The sequence below is a fragment of the Hyposmocoma kahamanoa genome, unplaced genomic scaffold (genome assembly GCF_003589595.1).
Source record: "Hyposmocoma kahamanoa isolate Upper Pololo Valley unplaced genomic scaffold, ASM358959v1 202, whole genome shotgun sequence".
Lineage (NCBI taxonomy): Eukaryota > Metazoa > Arthropoda > Insecta > Lepidoptera > Cosmopterigidae > Hyposmocoma > Hyposmocoma kahamanoa.
The window spans coordinates 2,239,342-2,261,448 of NW_020653726.1; the positions used below are offsets into that span (position 1 = coordinate 2,239,342).

General features: G+C 36.1%; 1 protein-coding gene across 1 annotated transcript in view; it reads right to left on the minus strand.

Annotated features, from left to right (window-relative positions):
- The window catches only part of LOC113227073 (histone acetyltransferase KAT7-like), a 56,206-nt gene that overhangs the window by 18,905 nt on the left and 15,194 nt on the right, over window positions 1-22,107 (minus strand). The window contains exons 7-9 of the mRNA XM_026459946.1: window positions 18,532-18,625; window positions 3,052-3,305; window positions 3-85 (exon numbers count right to left, since the gene is read on the minus strand). Coding sequence (XP_026315731.1) covers window positions 3-85; window positions 3,052-3,305; window positions 18,532-18,625 — 431 coding nt within the window. The remainder of the gene's footprint in view (window positions 1-2; window positions 86-3,051; window positions 3,306-18,531; window positions 18,626-22,107) is intronic.

Consider the following 22,107-nt stretch of genomic DNA (forward strand, 5'->3'; position numbering starts at 1 on the left):
GCGGCGCGGGCGGCGCCCAGCGCAGGCACTGCGCGTCCACGCAGCGCGCGCGCTCCGCCCGCCGCGACACGTCCTCGAGCACGTCCTGCCGCGACGAACTTACTCATTATCTCCAAAGCATAGGACGAATTATTAGCACATCGCACTGTTAATACAATAAGTGTATTCACTCAAAAAGTGGACTTTTTCAGACTTCCCGCAAAAAAATCATTAAAATCTACGTATATGTTACAGTTTATTATACACACTTAAACAATGTCCCGAATATAATTAAAAATAAAATGGAAACAATAATTTCATATTTTTTAATAAGGATTATTTGGACAGAACTAGCTCACATAAAGTGTGTCTCATTTTGAGTTAAGTACATATCTTTTGATTGTTTCTTATAGTATTCTAACGACGGCTATTTTGACGTGTAATGATATAATATTAAACTTCACATATTTTGAGTTACGATACTATTGTAATAGCAGTGCGACATTATAACTGCCTCCGTGGCCAAACGGTTACCATACCGGACTGCCACGCAGAGGTTCCAGGTTCGATTCCCGAGCCGGGAGAAATATTTGAATGGCCTACAATTATTTCTCTCGTGAGTTTGGGTATAATTAAATTTTGTGGTTGTCTATGTGTGTGTCCATGGCACCCGCGATACAGGGTTTCCCTAGTGCGGAGCTATGTAGAGTGTGTGCGTTATTAATATTATTATTATTACATTATTGCAAAGGCCTGGGAGTAAAGGATTACCAGACCAGTATGAGTAGCGGTGGAGCTCCTTGTGAAAGAGTTCGTCCAGTGTAGTACTGCCACATTACCTATTTCTGCCGCTAAGTAGTACGTCAGCATTAATGTGTTCCGGTTTTGAAGGGTGCTGGTAATTTATCTCAAGGTGACGGGCGCAGTGGCAATGCCCCTCAGATCCTTGCGGTTTAAAGTTCTAAATGGCACTGCAACTGTTATGGATAGGCGTGTAGCTTACAATCAGGCGCATGACTTATTCGTCCCGTTACTTGATATTATAAAAAAAATGTCATCGACTTTGTAAGGCCGAGCACAGCCTGTTTTTCTTTAGTCTGTTCACTCTTTGTTAGTAGATATAATTAAAAGTTTAGAGCAAGGGACAGTAATGGATTCCGATACTTGACCGGGAAAGAGTTGTGCGTTACGTAAATGATAAACTTTGTGGGTACTGTTTTTAAAAGTAATGCATGCTTTTACAAGTATACTTGAGAATTAATACATTTCATCGCAGTGGCACATAAGTAGTAGTACAATTTACAGTAAAACTAGGAGGTATTTTTAATCATACGATCCTAGTGCGGTAATGGGTTTTCATATTATAATATTTTCTTCAAATTTAAATGAGACCACTATTGAGGTTATCTCTTTTCAACAAGAACCATCAAAATCGGTTCACAAATACCGGAGTTATCGCGTAACATACATACAAAAAAATACAGTCGAATTAAGAACCTCCATTCTTTAAAGGAAATTAGACTTTAACTTCATTCTTTATCTTAGTTCCCAGTTAGTTCCTAGTAATTTACCCTAAAATTACTAAGGCCTAAGTGTGACCAAATGTAACTTATACACGTCCAGCAATCCATTACTTCCCAGCGTCCATAATAATGTACTAACGTAAATAGTATACACAGAATAATATTTTTCGTGCATTATTTATAACTTTTCGCCCTGTTTTTACGTAAGAATTAAATATATGTTTGCCACAGCATCTAGGAGTGTGTATCTTATATAAAATAAAGTTGACCGTATTTTAATAAATAAAAAGAAATGAATATTTGTATTCATAATTATTACAAACGAATGGAGTAATTTCACACAAACAATTGAATATCATAGTGGTCAAACATCGTGACATTCAATCAACTTTATATTACAATTATTAAAAGCGACACCTCTAGTCAACTGCTGGTAGCCGTAAAGGTACCTGGCTGAGTGAAGAAAAGCTTACATAGTCGTTCCGTGGATTAGTTGGCAAAGCGTTTAGCACGGTTTGCTGGAAGACATTGGTTCGAATCCAGCCATCCGGCGAAGGATTTTTTCTTAGTGTTCGATCTTTCTATTAATAATTATTAGTAAATAAAACCAAAAAGTTATTTGCGTCCGCGTCGCGATTTTGGCGCGAGGCGGCAGCGGTAGCCGAACCAGCTGTTTGTCCGCGCTCCTAGCGGGCGCTTGGCGAGAGCGCGGAAATTAAGAAATTAAACATTACGGCCTTATAATAAGAATATTGTCTAGTTTTGTTATACACTGTACCACTACTGCCAAGTACGTGTGATGAAAAATAAAATACTGGAATTAATATGTTATAGTAACAGTAGAGAGCTCTATGTGAAAGAGTTCGTCCAGAGACGTATTGCCGCCAAGCAATACATGAAATAATACAATAAGAGCATCACTGCGTTCCGGTTATGAACAGAAAGGGTGCTGATGGAACTACAGGCACATGCGACTTGTCAACTTTATGTCTCAGTGCTCCTCAAATATATGCTATTTAAAGCTTTCAGTGGCACTGCAACTGTTATGGATAGACATGTCGCTTATAACCAGATGCACGACTTGTTCGTCCCGTTACATCATATCATAAAAAAATCTTTAATGACTTTTCTTCTCGTTTACGGGGAAGAGTATTTTAATTCTCAAGGTGTTCAATTGTTAAAACATAAATTATATAATAATAAGTGACGCGACGAACAAGTCGTGTGTCTGCTAGTAAGCGACTTGCCTGACCCTAACAATTGCAGTGCACTCAAGCCACTCAGAGCTTTAAATCGCAAAGAACTGAGGGGCACTGCCACTGCACGCGACACCCCGGGACAAGGTACCTGTAATTTCACCAGCACCCTTACCCTTCAAAACCGGAACACAGTAATGCTGATATTACTGCCAGGCGGCAGAAATAGGTAAGGTGGCAGTACTTCCCTGGACGAACTCTTTCACAAAAAGCTCTACTACTACTAAACTGTATGTAATATAGATGTTTCCTCTTGATAGTGTAAACCTATTCATTTCGTAATCCCAACTTACCTGCTTCTTGAGCACAATGTGCTTGCCCTTCCAGTACTTCATGAGCCCCCGTTCCTGCAGTGTGGATACGATATCCGATGAGGCGATGGCGAGGTCCTTGCTTAAGTCGCGGATGCAAAGTGCGGGCCCGGGCGCTGAGCACAGCCGTTTCAACAAAGCCTCTTTCCAATACGAACGGTATGAGATCAGCCCAAGATCCGACAAAGGCGTCTCCGGAGAACCCACTTTGCCCTCCACTTTCGTTAGCAGGTAACCTTACAAAAAAAAAACAATCAATTAAGCATCAAGAACGTGGAGACGAACCTAATCTGTGTATAGTACACGTCATACGTACCTGCTTTGCAGAATTCAAAATCAGGTAGTATTTCCTACACATCTCCCATATTTGTCGGCTAAATTTGAAAACCTCGTAACTCCGTTTTTGGAGGAAATCCCTTTTTACTCTTCAAGCGCAACATGGCAATTAAAGATTAAAATATAATTTGTAGACCTTCATTTAGTTATAAATTAAAGGTATAATCATAGATTGTTATATAATTGTTTCTAGTAATTCTATTTTGTGTGCCTACTCAACAGTTCATATTAATGGGGGTTACGAGGTTTGCAAATTTTGCCAAATATCAAATAAAGCTGATCGAGAATACACCTTGCAACAATAATTAATTGACAAATTTCGCATGTACAATTGGTGGGTTAGGTCTCACGCCCTTCGGCGGCTGGGACGCGGCGTGGGGGTGTAAGGGGGTGTCTAGACGGCAGACCGATCCATACTGCAGTGCATCGATCGAACGGGGTCGACGCCCGGTCGTGGCCCAGGCGGCGGCGGCGCGACGATCCCGCGGGCTAAACAAACCCTCCGGTAGACGTTACGGGGTGAACGCTAAATTTAGGCTGTTATAACCATCATTACGATTTACGAAAGTGCATGCGGTATCAGCATTATAGCAACAACAAGTTTCTAATATTTTTGTCAAGTAAATAAACTTTCAGATGTAGAGTCACCTTTGCTAGTTACAGGTCCTCTAGTTCGTTTTGATCTCAAATTATCAGGGATTGTTTAAATTATTCCAATGATACAGCCTTTTAAATATCAAGATTTTACATTTTCGTGATTCTCACACATTTGAAGTGAAACATTTTTTTTTCGGAACAAAAAGGCGCATTTTTTTTTCTCAAACAAATCAATCAGCCGTTACCATAACAGTTTGTTTGAAAAAAGAAATATACGCGACTTAGATCCAAAAAATAACAATTTCCAATACACCCTTTAAGAATAACACAATTAATACGTGACCTACACATTAACCATAATATGTATGCTACAGTGTTTAAAAATCGCATGATTACGCCGAGTTTTGTTTACGCAGCCCCGAACACTAGTAGCGTGTAGGCGGGAACTAAAAGGTCTGTCGAGTTGGGGTAGGTCAGTTACGCGCCTGATCTCGGTGGAGGTTTCACCAACATTTGAATAACTAGTACGTTATTTGGTAGCAGGATTGATAATTTGCTATTTTTAGCCGACTTTAAAAAAAGGAGGAGGTTCTGAATTCAATTATTTTTTTGTTGGAAAGGGGGTAAATCTGTAATAGTTCCATTTAAATTTGAATAAAATATTCCACCTTTAAGGATGGCGGCACATTAGGGGATGATTTCGGTTTAATGGATTTCACCCACTTTCCGTTAACCGATTCCAATAAAACTTAACAAATAGATTATAATAGATAGAATTCCGCAATGTTTTGAGAACGATTTCGCGTTAGTAGAGAGGATTTTTCGACATTTATTTTATTAATTTATAATACTAAAAACTATCTAACAAACTTGTGGAAATGGAATCAAAACTGTAAGTACTAACATAGTGTGTTTTAAGTTCTTTTTTACTAACAATATATGGAATTCATAAGTTCTGAAATAAAAGTCTTTATTATTATTATTAAAACCGTTCCAAAGCCGTTGTTGCCAAACATAACACACATTTGTAAACTCGATCTAGCATTACATACTAAGATAACATATAACATTTGATGACTTCGGTGGCCAACAGTTTGCACTGTGGGCGCTCGATGCGAAGGTAGATTGAATTCCTCGTAAGACTAATTTGGGAAATAAAATTTTGTAAATTGGTTCTGGTGTGGGTGCCCCGGGTAGCGACTTGGACTGAATTCCGTTGCTCTGGTTCTCACAGCACACAGGGAATTCCCTAATTTGAGATGAGGCAATTAATATGGTTGTTAGGCACATTATTGTCATTATCAACATTTTTCTAAAACGAAATTAAGCTATTTTTATGGATAAAAATAGCTTAGTTACTTAATACACCTTTTTCGTAAATAAAAAACTTATGCTGATCATGCTACATCTTACCCTATGAACAGCTACTATGTACTATTTGATTTTGAAGTTTCGTTACTCAACGTTACATGACACTATATTCAATCCTTCGGGAATTTATTTAAAGCATATTTGTCCTGCACAATTTCTCTCGAGCGTACTTGCTTTTACATTTGTAGGATTTAGACGAATATATCTTTTGTAGTTAGAATTTTTAATTATAAACGAACTTGTTAAATGTAACTATTGCACACAAAAATGTAACTTTTGAGAAAACGAAATCTAGTCTTCGGCTCAAGGGCCCTGGCAACACAACAGCAACCCTGTTGTGTAATCTGTTATTTTTAGTTCAATCGCGGATAATGAATGGCACTAACGCAATGAAATAAAGTCTGCTACTGTTATCAAGCTATTATTGTTACTGACTATAACCATTAACCAATAAATCACAACAAAATGGATGTTTTCGGCACCAGTTGTATTTAAATTTATAGTATCGACAGGTAGTTAATAAACCTGTCGACATCGAATATTAAAACCGACATTATTCCAATTGCATAAAGCACAAAATCGTAGTTTGTAATATGTGACTTAAGCGTAGGCCACACCGCGACGGAAGCTAAGCTAGCTTAGCTTACGTAGCTGCATGCAACCAATTATGCGACCTTAGCTCGGTCTGCTTAGTTCACGGTGTGAACAGATGTATGAAAACATGCCACGGCTGTCTAAACTAAAGCTTATAAAAATAAATAATAGATAGCAATAAAATCTAAAATTAGAAAGAGAACTTTATCTTGTTGTGCACTAAAAATTAATAATCGTAAGAGTTGCAAATCGTAGCATAGTCCAATCATTTGATTAGAGCCCTGTCTCTCTCACTGCCTATTGGTATACTTGCTTGTTCTCGCGACACAATCGCAACAGCAGAATAGCAGTATAACAACAGCAGTTTAACAGCTGTTCGATAATGAGTTATACATTGCGTAAAAATTATGCATTAAATTATCTGCTAATGCAATAATAGCCACTTGTAAAAGTAACATTCTCACACTAACGTTATCGTACTTTTATGTATAAAAAAATAATTTATGTCAAGAAGAATAGTACTTTTTGTATGAAAAATTGTTTAATACCAACGAGGAATAAAAATAAACTGTCTGTTCCTCAGAGTCGTTGTCACAAAGTCATAAATTCATTTAAGAGGCAACGTATACGCTTTTCTAACAAGATTTCGGTTAATATTCAAAAAACTATAGTGAAATAAGTCTTTACATTTAAGGTTATTATTTACCTATAAAATAAAGATTGTTTGTGTAAGCTAGAAATACTATAAACATCAATGAAAGCTTTGATGTACTATTTTTCTCAATGGAACACAATTACAAGGTAACGCCCACTTCACACTTCCACTAGTTTGTTTACTCCATGAGCTATCTGTACAAAAATTGTTTACTCGACGTACTGTCTGTACAAAAAAGAGTGTATTTAAGTACTCTCCTTGTTTCTTATACTTTTTGAACAGCTATATGTCTCTATAATATCTTTGCTATTAAATAAATACTTATGTACATAGATTTGCAAATGTATTGTACGTATATTTACGTATAAATAAACATCATTTTAGGTGTAGGTGTGTCCATGGTACCCGCGATTAAGGGTTTCCCTAGTGTGGGGTTATGAGTGTGTGCGTTATTTATTTTTATTATTATTTCATTGGAAAACACTTTATAGCCAAAGATCCTCAAAATGTTCTGTCTCGAAGACCACGAGTCAATTTCAAACCCTCAGGCTTTCTAATATTGAAATTTTAGTAAATTCATTATCTACAAGTAATTTTAAAATTTATTTTATATATATAATATAAAAATATAAAAGTTCTACACTGTTTAGTAATAATAGTGTTGTGAGATAAAAAGGTCTGTAGCTCAGCACAATGGCGAAGTGTTTCACAACGCCGCCGATATTCTGCTACAGCCAACTATGTTCATAAAAAGAACTAACACACACTATCATTCTAGTTCTTAGATTTCAAGCCGATTATTACATATTTACCACACACATGAACCGTTATATTTTTTCATTACCATTACACACAGAGCACTATTCACACACATCTACACTGCAATGCCTACCTCCAAGGTTTGCCTGGACAATAACCAATTAAAACACTTCTTACCAAAAGCGCTACTTAATTTTCAAATAAGTAATAGAAATAACCGTAACATAAAAGGATATATATGTACAAACAATATTCAAGGCTTCCTAATAATAAATATCTGTGGATTGGAAGGAGGGAAAAAAACTTCAGAGTGTTTGACAGCTGACATAGTGCTACTCACTTAGATCTTAGACTATGGAAACCAAAGGACATGTTATATTGACATATATAAATCAGACGTTATACAGTGGTGGTTGTTTAATTAGAAACACTTCTTATGATTGAAGGAAGTTTAACTTCAACGTACAAATGTTCGTGAAAAATATATAAATTCAATAATACATAATCATGCAATAATATAGCCACTCAAATAAAAAATCATTAAATGCATAAAAAATAAAACATATCTTACTTTTAATTATAAAATGAGTCTTACACAATGTACGAGTATATTTTCTGTTCCTGGCCGCTTGGACATCTAATTAGAAACATTTGAAAAAAGCATCTATAGCTCGTTCTTTTTTTGAAATTGAAGAATAACATTTCTTTCTTGATGTTTTCTATTAATTTGGCGGCAATTCAAATGTTGATCTGAATTTAATTTTGTTCAAAATGGGCAAAAATAAAAGTTGTGACGCGTCAACTAGGCAAATAATTGTTAATTTACATTTAGATCAAAAGTGGACGTACAGAAGAATAGCTGAGCATTTAAATTGTTCTATGAAGAAAGTTTTTAATGCAATTGATCACTATAAAACACATGGAACTGTTGAAAATGTACTTAGAAAGGCTCGGCCAAGAAAAACCTCTCCCAAAGAAGGTAAGCTAATCGTTCGTGTTGCTAAAAAAGACCCATTTAAAGGCTCAAACCAGATTAAAAATGAAGTTTTTTCGCCTGATGACCCCAGAAACGTCTCATCAAGACTGATACGCCGAAGATTAGTGGAAGCTAAATTGTTTGGAAGAACCTCTCGAAAGGTACCGCTTTTTACCAAGCAACATCGAGAGAAGCGATTATTATTCGCAAAAAAATATGTTAATTGGACGGTACGAGACTGGAAAAAAGTTTTATTTTCAGATGAAACGAAAATAAACATGGTAAATTCAGATGGAAAGCGCTATGTTAGACGTCCTGTAAACAGTGCTTTTAATTATAAATACACAAGGAGCATAGTCAGGGACGGTGGCGGAAACATTAAAGTTTGGGGGTGTTTTTCCGGATGTGGAGTTGGTCCCGTTCGGAAGATTGAAGGTACAATGGATCAATGGCAGTACAAAAATATGTTAGAGGACACAATGATTTCCTACTCGGACGATCATTTCCCTGTAACCTGGATCTTTCAGCATGACAATGATCCTAAACACACGGCCAATAGCGTCAAATGTCTCCTTATCGAACAGCTACGGTGTAAATGGCAAGGCGTCGAAACTTGTCTCGTCATATCTCAACGGTAGAATTCAGAAAGTAGACATAAATGGAGTGACTTCTTTGGGTTCTCCCATTGACTTACAAATAAATGGACGACGGGTCTAATACAAAAACCACGAAAAAAATGTCCCAAGGCAACCTATTCGAAATTTAAATTGTTATGTCATCGCACTATCGCGCTGTCCGTAGAACAAATGAAGACTAAAGCGGAGTGTCGCGCTCTGTATACGATTTTAGCGCCTTAAAAGTGCGGACACTTTTTAGCGCAGACCCGACGTCCATATAATTGTAAGTCAATGGGTTCTCCAGTAAAAATGGGTGTTCCGCAGGGCTCAATACTTGGACCTTTCTTATTTCTGATTTATATTAATGATCTGCCATTCTTTGTTAAGGACCATTGCGAAATAGTGTTGTTTGCTGATGACACATCCTTGATTTTTAAAACAGACAGACATGACAATAACTATGACCGTATTAATGATACCCTCTCTAAGGTAGTTTATTAGTTTAATGCTAACAATTTATTGCTTAATGCCAAGAAGACAAAATGTGTTAAATTAGAATTACCTAACGTAAAATCGACTAGTCCAACCATAGAAATAAACGGAGAAAAGTTAGACCTTGTTAATAAAGCAGTCTTCTTGGGAGTGACCTTAGATAGTAAACTTCAGTGGTTTCCACATATATCGTCCCTGGCCAGCAGATTAAGCTCCGCTGCATACGCAGTCCGCAGAATACGTGAGCTTACCGATGTTAGTACTGCTAGACTAGTTTACTTTAGTTACTTCCATAGTATAATGTCCTACGGGATTCTCATGTGGGGTAAAGCGGCAGATATTCAAACCATATTTGTATTGCAAAAACGAGCGATTCGTTCTGTGTACCGTCTAGGCTCTCGGGTATCTCTCAGAGAAAAGTTTAAGGAGACTGGTATCATGACTGTGGCATCACAGTACATTTACTCAAATATTTTATATGCCCGTAAAAATATACATAATTTCAATAAGAAAGAAGATATCCATAATATTAACCTTAGAGCTAAGTCCAAACTCATGGTACCACGATTTCGTTTAACCAAGGTAAACAACTCTTTTATGGGGAACTGTATACGTTTTTACAATAAGATTCCGGAGCATATATTAAGTTTATCATTTCCTAAGTTTAGAAACTACATTAAAAATATTTTGATCGAAAAATCATATTACAAAATTGAAGACTACGTGTTAGATAAAGATGTATGGAAAGACGACATGGCTCCAGAATCCACACAAATTTGATTCAAAGTGTATTCCATAGCATTTAAGTTTATTTGAAAAGAGCAATCCCTAGAGTTTCTTGCTCGTTCTTCTCAGGGAGGTCAGCGTAGTGAACGAGCAGTAGCTTAAATGTGACGTTTTCAAGTGTAAATTTAGTTTACCTATGGAATAAATAATCTTTGACTTTGACTTTGGACTTTGCTTATATCCGTTTTAGACTGGCCAGCAAATAGTCCGGATTTAAACCCGATACAAAATCTGTGGTATATTGTTAAGAAGAAAGTCTCAAACAAACGTAACACCAGTCAAAACGAATTATATGAAGCATTTGTTGAAGCATAGAATTCAATCCCCCTAGAAAAATGTATGACATTGATTGAATCAATGTCACGTCGTTGCAGAGCTGTTATTGGAAATAAGGGATACGCCACTAAATATTAATTATAAATATTGGTAGGCTGTGGATAGTAGCTATTTCGTAAATAAAAATACTAATTGCTAATAATTAAAAAAATGTTGTTTTTTACACTTTTTTGTTGTTGTTTCTAATTAGTTGTCCATTATTGTTTATACCTTAAAACTGATTTAAGTGTTTGTCCGTAATGTAATATTGAAACTGCACTTGTGTAGTGGGATTTATATTGTTTTTCTAATAAATAATAAATCGTTGAACCTATTGTTGTCCTATTATATATATTTTGACTGCCTCCGTGGCCGAACGGTTACCATGCCGGACTGCCACGCAGAGGTCCCAGGTGCCCCTAGCTTGGAGGGAGGCCAACGTGCAATCTATCCCCAAGAAAGGAGATCGGTCTGATCCGACAAACTATCGCCCAATAGCTGTCACTTCAGTGCTCTGCAAAGTGATGGAGCGGATTCTAAATATCCAGGTAATCCGGCACCTGGAACGTCACTCCATTCTTAATGATCGGCAGTATGGGTTTCGGCCGAACCGATCAACGGGTGACGTTCTAGCGTATCTAATGCATCTCTGGGGTGAAGCTATCGACAAACAGGGCGAAACCTTAGCGATAAGTCTGGATATTGCTAAGGCCTTTGATCGGGTCTGGCACCGTGGTCTCCTCTCCAAGCTTCCGGCATATGGTCTTCCCGGACGCCTTTGTGAGTGGATCTCCGGCTTTCTGCGCGAGCGAAGATTGCGTGTCCTTGTTGACGGAGGCACTTCGCGGCTCGTGACAGTTAATGCTGGGGTGCCACAGGGCTCCGTGCTGTCGCCCACGCTGTTCCTTCTGCATATCAATGACTTGTTGCCTTTTGGCAACATTCATTGCTATGCAGATGATAGCACAGTGCACGGTTGCTATTATAAGCAATCGTCAAGCACCCGGGAGGAACCTGAGAGAAACCGGGAAAAACTTGTCGCTGAGCTCAACCATGTTTTGGAACATATATCGTCGTGGGGCTCCCGAAACTTGGTTGAGTTCAACGCCAAGAAAACCCAAGTATGCGCGTTCAGCTCCAAAAAATCCCCATTCCTTCCACTTCCCCATCTTCAGGGTACAACGCTGACGCTGCAGGACAAGCTCAGTCTACTGGGGATGAGCATCCGGAAGGACATGAGCAACAATCCTCATGTAACTGAGCATGCGGAGTCGTTACAGCTTCGCAGAGATATAGCGTCTCTTAGCGTATTCTATCGCCTGTACCACGGTGAGTGCTCTGAAGAGTTATTCAACCTTATCCCTTCCTCTCCTTTCCATCAGCGGACCACCCGTGCCGGACTGCGTTGCCACAGTTGGACGGTCAGTTCAATACCGTCCCGCACTAAAAAGTTTGGCAATTCGTTTTTATGCCGAACCATCAAATTGTGGAACCAACTCCCGGCGCATGTATTCCCTCCCCTCTATAACATCGGGTCCTTCAAACGTAGTGTGAAGAAGCATTTGGCCAGACCGGCAAAATGATAGTGACGGAGTGAAGATATTTGTGTTTTCCATCCGTTACTCTCATCTCTGGACTGTATTCGCACTTTCCATCAGGCGCGGTGCAGTCATTTTGCCGAGTCACAATAAAAAAAAAATAAAAAAAAAAAAGGTTCGATTCCCGGGCCGGGAGAAATATTGTTATGGCCTACATTTATTTCTCTCGTGAGTTTGGGTGTAATTTGTGGTTGTCTATGTGTGTGTCCATGGCACCCGCGACACAGGGTTTCCCTAGTGCGGGGCTATGTTGAGTGTGAGCGTTATTATTTATTTATTATTTATTATTTATTGTTTAATTTCAAAATAAAAACGATTGCGGTAAAGTTTCTTACATAATGTCAAGGACCGTTTGTAGTGTTTCTAATTATACGACCACCACTGTATGTATATGATGCATTTAGACGTTCAAAACATGCACATTTTATTGTCTTTGTTTAACTACTGTATACCGTCGTAAGTCAAAAGAAATAGCACTATATTGATTTATGTCAAACACGGGAATGGAAAATACGTAACGTCATGTTAAACGCCAACTGTCCTCATTTTACCATTTTTGGAGTACATCAAAAGGAAGTACATCAAATGTCAAAACCAATGTTTGGCCAAATGTTTTAGTGAATTATTCGCATGTAATGAAATGCACAAAAATATTGACAGTGAGAACAATTAAGTATTGATTAAAATGAGTCGCTGCGGCATTAAGGGGTGCGGCAGTAGAAAAGGCGGAAATCAACCGAATGTTACATTACACTATATATTTTATTATACGTGTTATTTTTTTGTCTGTAAATCATACGATAGCCCAAATATCTCATGTTTAAACTACTCGTTTAAGTAGTATATTATTCATAAATCTTGCCAAATTTTGCTTTAGTTACTTTAGTTTGCCTGTTTATTAGTATATTTTGGTGATTGTTGATAACGATTATTTTGAGATAGTGTTGTTCTTGTAAGCAGACATATTATCGATATTCTGTTATTAAAACAATTCACTACGAGGTTTTTATTTTTTAATTATTATTATTTTTATTTTTCAAGTTTAGAAATGAAAAACGAAAGAAAGAATGGTTGGAAATTATAGGATTGTCGAACATAAACATTGGATCAAATATCATCTTCGTCTGTTCGCTTCATTTTGGAGAGTCAAATTTTAATAGAACTATGAATGTAACTAGATTACATGATAATGCGATTCCATCGTCGCATTTATTGGTAAATAATTTTATATTTAATTTTGAGTAAACAAGAGACATTGCTAGGCATTCTCAGTTCCTTAAAACCATCCACTCGTTTCCGATTTTTCCCCACTGACAACTCTAACATTATATAACATTATTAGATGCAGTGACGTAATAATTATAGGCGGCCAACAATAAATAGCAGCAGCTGCAATAACTTGTCATCCATATAGTTTCAATGTAAATGATAACTGACAGCGACCAACGTGTGGGCAGCTACACAAAACTCATCTACAATGGCCGTTTGTAATGCTCGTTTTCAAACTTGTCGAGCGTGTAGACAGCAGCACCAGCTGTATATCAATTTGCTGCGCTCGCGTTGGCCTAGGCTCGCCCAATATGTATTGCAAGAATACTTGTTTACTCTACAGCCAACAGTACAGTCAAATACTTCTACAATGTTAACTGAAGTGCAGAATATGCAGACAACAAATGCTGTTAGCCAGGTGAATGAATTTAATTTGTAACTTGGGACCTTTTTTTGTGACATTTTTATTGTTGTGGTAGTTTAATATATGGTTATGTAATATAACATGTTTGTACTAACACTGTCTCTTGCTACATCTTCTGTTATACCATGTTTTAGGCAAATAAACTTACCCATTATTAATATTACATCTGATTTTATGATTATCGATAATGTTAGTATAATTATATAAGTATTTTTATTTATTTCAAAAATTGAATAGAAGTGATTTTGATTTAGGTAAATCTAAACCTAAATCAAAATCACTGATATTGATTCTATACCAATACGTAAATACAAAACAGCTTAAACTAAATTAAAAAAAAATCTGATATCAATCTTGAGATTGGAAATGCATAGAGATCTCCTGATTTATATTATTTTTCGTAATATGTGAGCATTTATAAATGCGAAATTCAAAATTTCATTACTATCATATCATAGTTTGGTATAAATTTGCAACAGAGAAATGTCTTACGGCAGAAGTATCGTTTGTCGGAAAACCTGTTGTTAGAATTATTATTACACGTACGTATTCTTTGGGCAGAAGTTGGTTTGGTCTAATCATGTTTGTTATACTGTCTGTTTTCCATATAATTTAGATTGCTGATATTTCGTTTCGACAAAATTACAATTCCAATTTTACCATACAGCTCCAAAATTCTGGACTGTATTTTGCTGGTGCACAGAAAGTCCACTTATGTAATTTTCATCATACCATTGTGCTGTTTTTGCTGTCATCTGAAATGTAATTTAAAAACAATGGTCTTGAGTATTCAATCAATAACTTATAACTGAATCGAGGAGAGTACCAGAGCCTGTTTTTTGTGTGTTTGCATTACCTAGACTGTACGACCCCCTCCAGTAGGTTTAGGCTAGTATATGAAAAAACCGCACGAGCCGAGAGACCACAGCGAGCGTGCCGCGGCAGCGGCCGGCGAGTGCCAGAGCCGAATTTGTTTGCATTACCTAGACGGTACGATCCCCTCCTGTAGGTTATTAGGTTAGTATATAAAAGAACCGCACGAGCCGAGTGAGCCAAGCAAGCGTGGCGTGGCAGCGTCCAAGCGTGAAGTGCCAGAGCCGAATTTGTATGCATTACCTAGACGGTACGACCCTTTCCTGTAGGTTTGGGTTAGGTTAGTATATGAAAAAACAGCTCGATCCGATCGAGCGAACCGAGTGACTACAACGCGATCAAATTAACTTGCATCTCGTTTACCATATTTTCTAAAGATGCGAGGTGCTTTAATTTGACGAGTTGTATTGTGCGACACGTTCTAATACTTTTAGTACCTGTAATAAGAAATAATATAACAAAAATGTATCATGGATATCGATTTTTTACAAAACAAAAATATTCAATTAGATACATTGGTCACACGATTTGTTGGGGAAATAAAAATCGGGAAAAGAATAACTTGTCAATATGTCAAAATAGTGAAACATTAAACGGTGTAATGAAAAAAACCGTAAAATGTTTTCGGACAAATGAAACAAAATCTATTCAATAAAAGTGTAAAGGTTTTCGGAGAAACAAAATTCTATAAATCATGTTTCTAGCTTGCGATAGGTAACCGTAAACTATACAAATTACAAACATAACAAAAAACAGTTTCAACATTCAAGCCATACATTTGCATGTCGATATTGACTTATCGATGATTATAGTACAACACTAAAAGCCGCCATTTGTGGTGGACATTTTTGGTTTAAGTAGGGACGTTTATTCCGTAGATAGGGCAGCTCCTTATTTTATTTTTTTCCATCCTCTAAGACTTAGATGGGTTCAATTGTAGAGTGAGAAACCTAAAAATACATACCTATGAATTTAAAGTCTCACAATTTTTACTTATTTATTTGTATTCAGTTTACAAAGACCCATAAATATTTTATAGACTAACGTCCATAATAATATAATACAATACAATTATTATTTACACGCATTGTCTGCGACGTGTGACGCCACGTGGGTGTCCGATAGCCGAACTCGGAAACGTCGGTATATGACACCCTTCGGCCAAAACTTATTCTTCATGAAGGTCGACAGATGTTGAGTTGATACTCTCACCACAAATGAATTAAAATTCACATTGCGGCGGGACCCCAACTGCTCGACCCTCAGGGTAGCATTAGCTTTCACCCGTATATACTCCATAATATCGGCAGACTTTGTGGACTAATGAAAAAATAACAATAAAAAAATTATATTATACTTGGTTACGACCTGACTAAATGAGATCCACTCTCGTGGACCCCAATTTACATCTCTTGCAGCCCCAATTTTTTTTTGCATCCCTGGACACCTCTCAGGCTGAAGCCCTGGGGGTCTGTACCGATCACTTTGAGAATCATCGCCTTACAGCATTCATAAAAATTGGCCAAGTAATTTAAATTCAGCAATTAAAAAAATTAGAAGCAAACGTTCATACATTTTGCCATTGTGCCTTCGCACTTATGCGAAAAATGTCACATATAAATTTTTTTCTCGCAATCAAACGTTTTCATAAGCGACAAAGTACGAGTGATACCATTTTACAAGCACGTTATTTTGAACAACTGTTTATTTATTTTCAGTCGAGCCATTACCATCGTGCAGTCTGGAGCGGCGGAGGTGACTCTCTAAATAATTGCCCGCTCTCGGATTAACGCTATTGTTGTCTGCGATAGTTTCCACTGCTGTAATGTTAATAAGATTGTGGATACAACTATTCCAATTTATTTAAATCTCTATTTAGATTCTTTTACATTTGAACAGGCGACATAATAGTGTTTGTGGGTGTATTGTCGTTTAAGTACGAATAGGAGTTAAACTCTGTAATGATAAAAACTGGTCTTTAGGTGAAAAAACACACAGTAAAAGGCAAATTAAAACTTTAAAGACTGTACTCATAAATACAAGAAACTGTTGGTGTACATATGTACCTGAGGCCTCTGAAGTCCTGACCGCTATGGTATTGAGACTCAGTTGTTTATGAAAGAACAACACAATGACTTTATTTTCTATGAAACTTGTAATTGCTAACATTTTTTCAAACAGCCTATTACTTTTGCAATTTAATCGAAGTGGGAATCCGATTGCAGGTTTAAATAAATTTCGACGTATCAAAGTATTCAGTGTTTGACGTGGGGTGGCGATATGGCGACCTCTTCATTATTATACGAATACATTCACGGAGGGGTGGCCACAAAGGTAAATACAGCTTGTTAGAAAAATACCTTTTGGAATTTCATAGGGTTGCTTTATTTATGACACTGAACAGTTTTTTTCAGCAGAACCCATGTCCATGTCGTGCATTTATTTCTTCTACCTATACAGAACGCGTTTAGCTGTTCTGAGAATTCGTGTGGAAAATTTTCGGGAATTGGATATGAGTGCCTCTTAGACAAGCATATTCAGTATCATTCGTAGAGTCAGCCCTTGAAATGTCACAACGTTGTTGTAACAACCTATGTATGTGTTTGTATTATATGTCTTGTAATTTACTCGTTAATAAGATATACACCATTAAAGACAAACAGACAAGAAATTTTCTTCAACTAAATTTTAAAAAATCTCCAAGGAAGTTCGCTTTATAAAATCCTATTTCATACGAATCCCGAACATTTCTTTAATATCTAAAATATATTTTTCAAAGAAAAAACTTAAGCTTAGAAAACAAAACAAAATGCCAAACAATCGTTTATTATAGGAAATGAAACTATTTTTCGGATTTAAATCAATTTAAATGTAAAGGGCTCGAAACGTCGGTTTGTTTGAAAAACAAATATACGCGATTTAAATCCGGAAAAATAGTTTCATTTCCTATGTGTAACAATCGCGAAAACCTAAGAAATCGTTTATTATTTTTATAAAGTCAATTCAGTCAAGATAATTAAATTAAATAATCATATGTTATTGTTATTTATTATAATTTTGTTGATTTCATTGTATTAATAATTCTTTTCGGTAACTTCACTTTGGCTTAATTTATTAGAAATTCAATGTAACTTTAAATGAATTGTTTAAATAACAAACGTTGTAAATGGCTAAGTAAGTTTTGTGATTTAAGAATATAAATCGGATTTAAAAAACTGTAAAGTTTGCAAATAAATAATTTAGACTGCTCGACATCCACATCCTGTTACTTCATTTCAAAGTCGGGATTTCCCCGTACAACAAGTACCGGAGCAACGAGATTCACTCCCGGGCACTACCCAGAACACCTAGATCAGAACAAATTTGGAAAAGGAATCAGACACCGGATCGCCTCATCTAATGCCAATAGTGCTAACCGACTAACCAAGTTTGTCATATATTTTTGTGTCATATACTTTTGTGTGCATATTTTGTATCATATAATTTTGATCCCGTTTCGTAAACGTCCTGTGTAGAGACAGACACATGTTGTTGATTTTACACTGATTGGGCCCTTGTCATTGCGATACGGCAATGCCCTTGTCATTGCTACACGGCGGCAGCACTAGAGTTACAAAGATTGTCGGTTCGAACTGTTTGTTCGAATAATAGTCATCGATGTCAAATCTATTTCTGTTAATTAAAAACAACGAAAGAGAAAGCTTTTGTTATTTTATTGGGTGAAGCAGTTGAGACCTCCAGCATTGACCATACCTTACACTTAATACTTACAAATAAGATAATAGGCAAGGAGTACTTACTGAAATCAATAAGCAGTCTACCGTAGCCCTGTCTCTGGTACGGCGGCAGCGTTAGGATGCAAGACACGTTATAATTCAGGAACGAGTTCTTTTCCTGCACAAAATAAATATATTTTATTAAAATCAAAACCTATAATAAAAAATTTAATGTAAATAATAAGTGAGAAACTTATTTTTACGACATAGTTTTCCGAGAAAAAAAATAGTTTATCGTTTTCAAAACTCAATATAACCTTCCAGCCAAAAATATTATATTACAGTCAAGTATAACTGTCTATTTAGACTTGTTGGAAGATCAACGAAGATCCTAGCTAAACTTTTACAATAGCGTAGGTACGAAAATATTTGCAGTCGCATCCATGGAGGCGAAGGCGAAACACGGGCCGTTGACCTCGTCTACATCACAAATCTAATCAGACCAAATCAACCACTGAATAGAGCTCTATAAAATCATAAAATTACACTATAGACGTTTTAATATTGAATACATCAAACCAATACAATTCACTTTTAAACGTGGTAAACACAATGAAGTAATTTTTACAGAATGCTGTTTCACACATTTATTACATGTATTAATACAGGGTCATTTGTAAAATAGTAACAACCTCCCAAGACTATATAACTACAACAACTTTTGTTGCATGCTTTTAATAATTCATGAAATTTTACTTTAGTACAAAAATATTTAAATAGATCGCTCTAAACGATGATAACTCTGTGGAAAACGCTGGAGCGCAGAGGGGTAGTACAACTTCAAAGTTTATTGTAATTTCTAAATTTATTGAAAGTCGCGATGTTTTAATATCATGATTATCACGGACTGTATCAATGGGGTTCGGGCGCTATGAAATGTGAACAAGACCAAAGAAAATGTACTTACTATTTATTTAACAAACAACGCACAGCTATCAACCAACTTTACACAGACAATAACAAAAGAAGGCGCCAAAAACAAGTACATTTTAGAATGTAAATATAAAGCTAACATTTAAAAGATTATACATATCTGTGGCTCTAGTGAAAAGGGGTATAAGTAAAAAAAGCCAACTTTACAAGGAATCGCGAAAAACACTTAACGCTTAATATCATTTATTCATATTTATCATTCATATTTTTCGCGTCTCCTTGTAAAGTTGACTTTTTGATTTGTAGCCCTTTTACTAGAGCCACAGATATGTATAAAATATACACACAAAATCGATTTGTAGCTACTGCTGTGATTCGCTACAATGATATTCAATCATGTTTTGTAAAGTTACTCCACTTGTTTGTTATAATTATTATAACAAAGAAAAAATGTTCATTTTTGTAAAAGTCATGGTACAGGGTCAAGAGCACGAAATAAGAACGGTCCAAAGTAGAAAGTTTCACGCTTGATGTGCCCTTGACTACAAAAGTTGTTGTTCATGATATTAGTAATATCGTCCTGCGAGGTTATTAGTATTTTATAAATAACCATGTATAATGGAAGAGTAACACATCAAAATTATAAATCTGTGTCCATAATTTACCTACTCCATATTACATTAAACTTATAAAAATGTATTCATTTATACATTATACTACTATGTGACATTAATTATTTTCGTTGTTTTTTTTTTGTTATATTATAAAATTTATTATAAAATTTATATATAATAATTATTATAAAAATAATTCATTTATACTATAGTATGTTTTTTCTTTGCAATTGAAAATTATTGAATTCCACTTCAATTATTTCCACGTGTGGTGCAATGAGTACTTAAAGACATTTGTATTCTACACAATAAATAGATTAAACCACTTGTATTACACACACTGAGTACATTAAAGCACATGTACTAATACACTTGGTACGTAATACAACTTGCAATATATATACGGATTATATTAGATCACGTGTAATATAATATACACTGAATACATTAAACGACTTGGATTATATTTACCCGGGTCATAAATCACTTGTATTATATTAACATTGAGTATATTAAACTGTTTGTATTATATACACGTACAGTACAACACGAGTTCGGGGCGCCACACTTGGCTTTAATAGTAACTCAAAGAAAAACCTACAAGTGTTCTTCGTCATTGTATCTCCGTCTTCATGAACTTTGGAACTTTTAGATATCTTCAGGAGCATCAGGAGTACATACATTTATTACATTATCATGCCACCAAACCGATGTAGGTACATATTATAGACCTCTACACCCAACGCCTGACACACCTGTTTCGCTTTAACTTTTCAAGATATTAATTAGATTTTAATTAATCCATTCTCTAACTTAGCCTCATATACATATATATATATATATATAGGTAGTCTCTTTCACAACCCCTAAACTTCGTCACTTAAAATTTAAGGGCGACGGTAGAGATTTATTCGCGTATGTGTGCAGGCGTCTAGACGTCTGCCGCGTGTTTACAACTGTAAATTGTCACCGCCTCTCTGACAGGCTTCGGTTTTATTTATCCAGAAATATTGGAGTTCTGGTTAATTAATATTGGCACCGATTTTGTTATTATTGTAAAATAATGACCTGTGTATTGTTAAAAAAATAAGAGTACTAATTTGTTTAAAAAAACTTGTAGAAAAAACAGTAATAACAAAAAGGCTAGTCACTTACAAAGTTCACCCAAACCTACCTATTCATTAATTATATGCTGTACATCCTTAGCATGACGTTAACTAGAGAAATGGACGTTAAAATTTGAACAATAAAATACACATTCGAACTGAAGGGTCAGGGATTATTTTTAACGATTTGGGAAGTGGGGGGCGCGTTCCTCCCAGTTCGTCGACCTGATGCTGTAGACAGGGCGTAGTTCGTCTGGATTTGGCTGTTTACACCACGACCGCTTTAGTGTGGCCTCTGAATATTGATTTAAGAGTTGGTTGCGTTCACTTGGTTATTTCTATTCAAAGGACCTATATACAAACGAATGAGATCAATGATTGAGTAACTTTAAATGTGAATTGAAAACAAGTGCTTACCATGCAATGTCGATAGTTGGAATGGATCCTGAAACCCCGCCACTTAGTATTATAAAAAAAAAGAAAAAGATAATAGAAATTTGACCATTTGAATTGGCCTACCACGTCCTGACAAAAACCGATTGACTTGTAATTAAATCCTATCGACCTTGTGCAAGTAATATCCTTTCTTGTCATTTAAACAAATGTGTCTACTAATTATCTGTCCAACTTTTGCCAGTGTTACCATTAAAGCACTGATCTACTAATAACTTATAACTTTTAATTTAACGTCCTGAGAATGACCGGCTAGTATTTTTACCATCATCATAGACATGATCAACAGAGGGAGCATAGCCTTCATTCAATAAGAGGAAAATCATAGGTCTTATTACATTGGACGTAGTTTAAGTAGTAAGTTTAGGTGAAATATCCATTGCTCATGCGACGCGACGTCTGGTCTCTGATCGTCTCGACGACTGCGTTTTTGTCAGCGATTACTCAGCTCTTTCTTTGAGCATGTTCTTACGATTGAATTTTCTTGTTTTGATTTGCAATCAAAATAAGAAAATTTATTCGCCGCCACGTTTCCTGCTTTAAACTTTAATTTT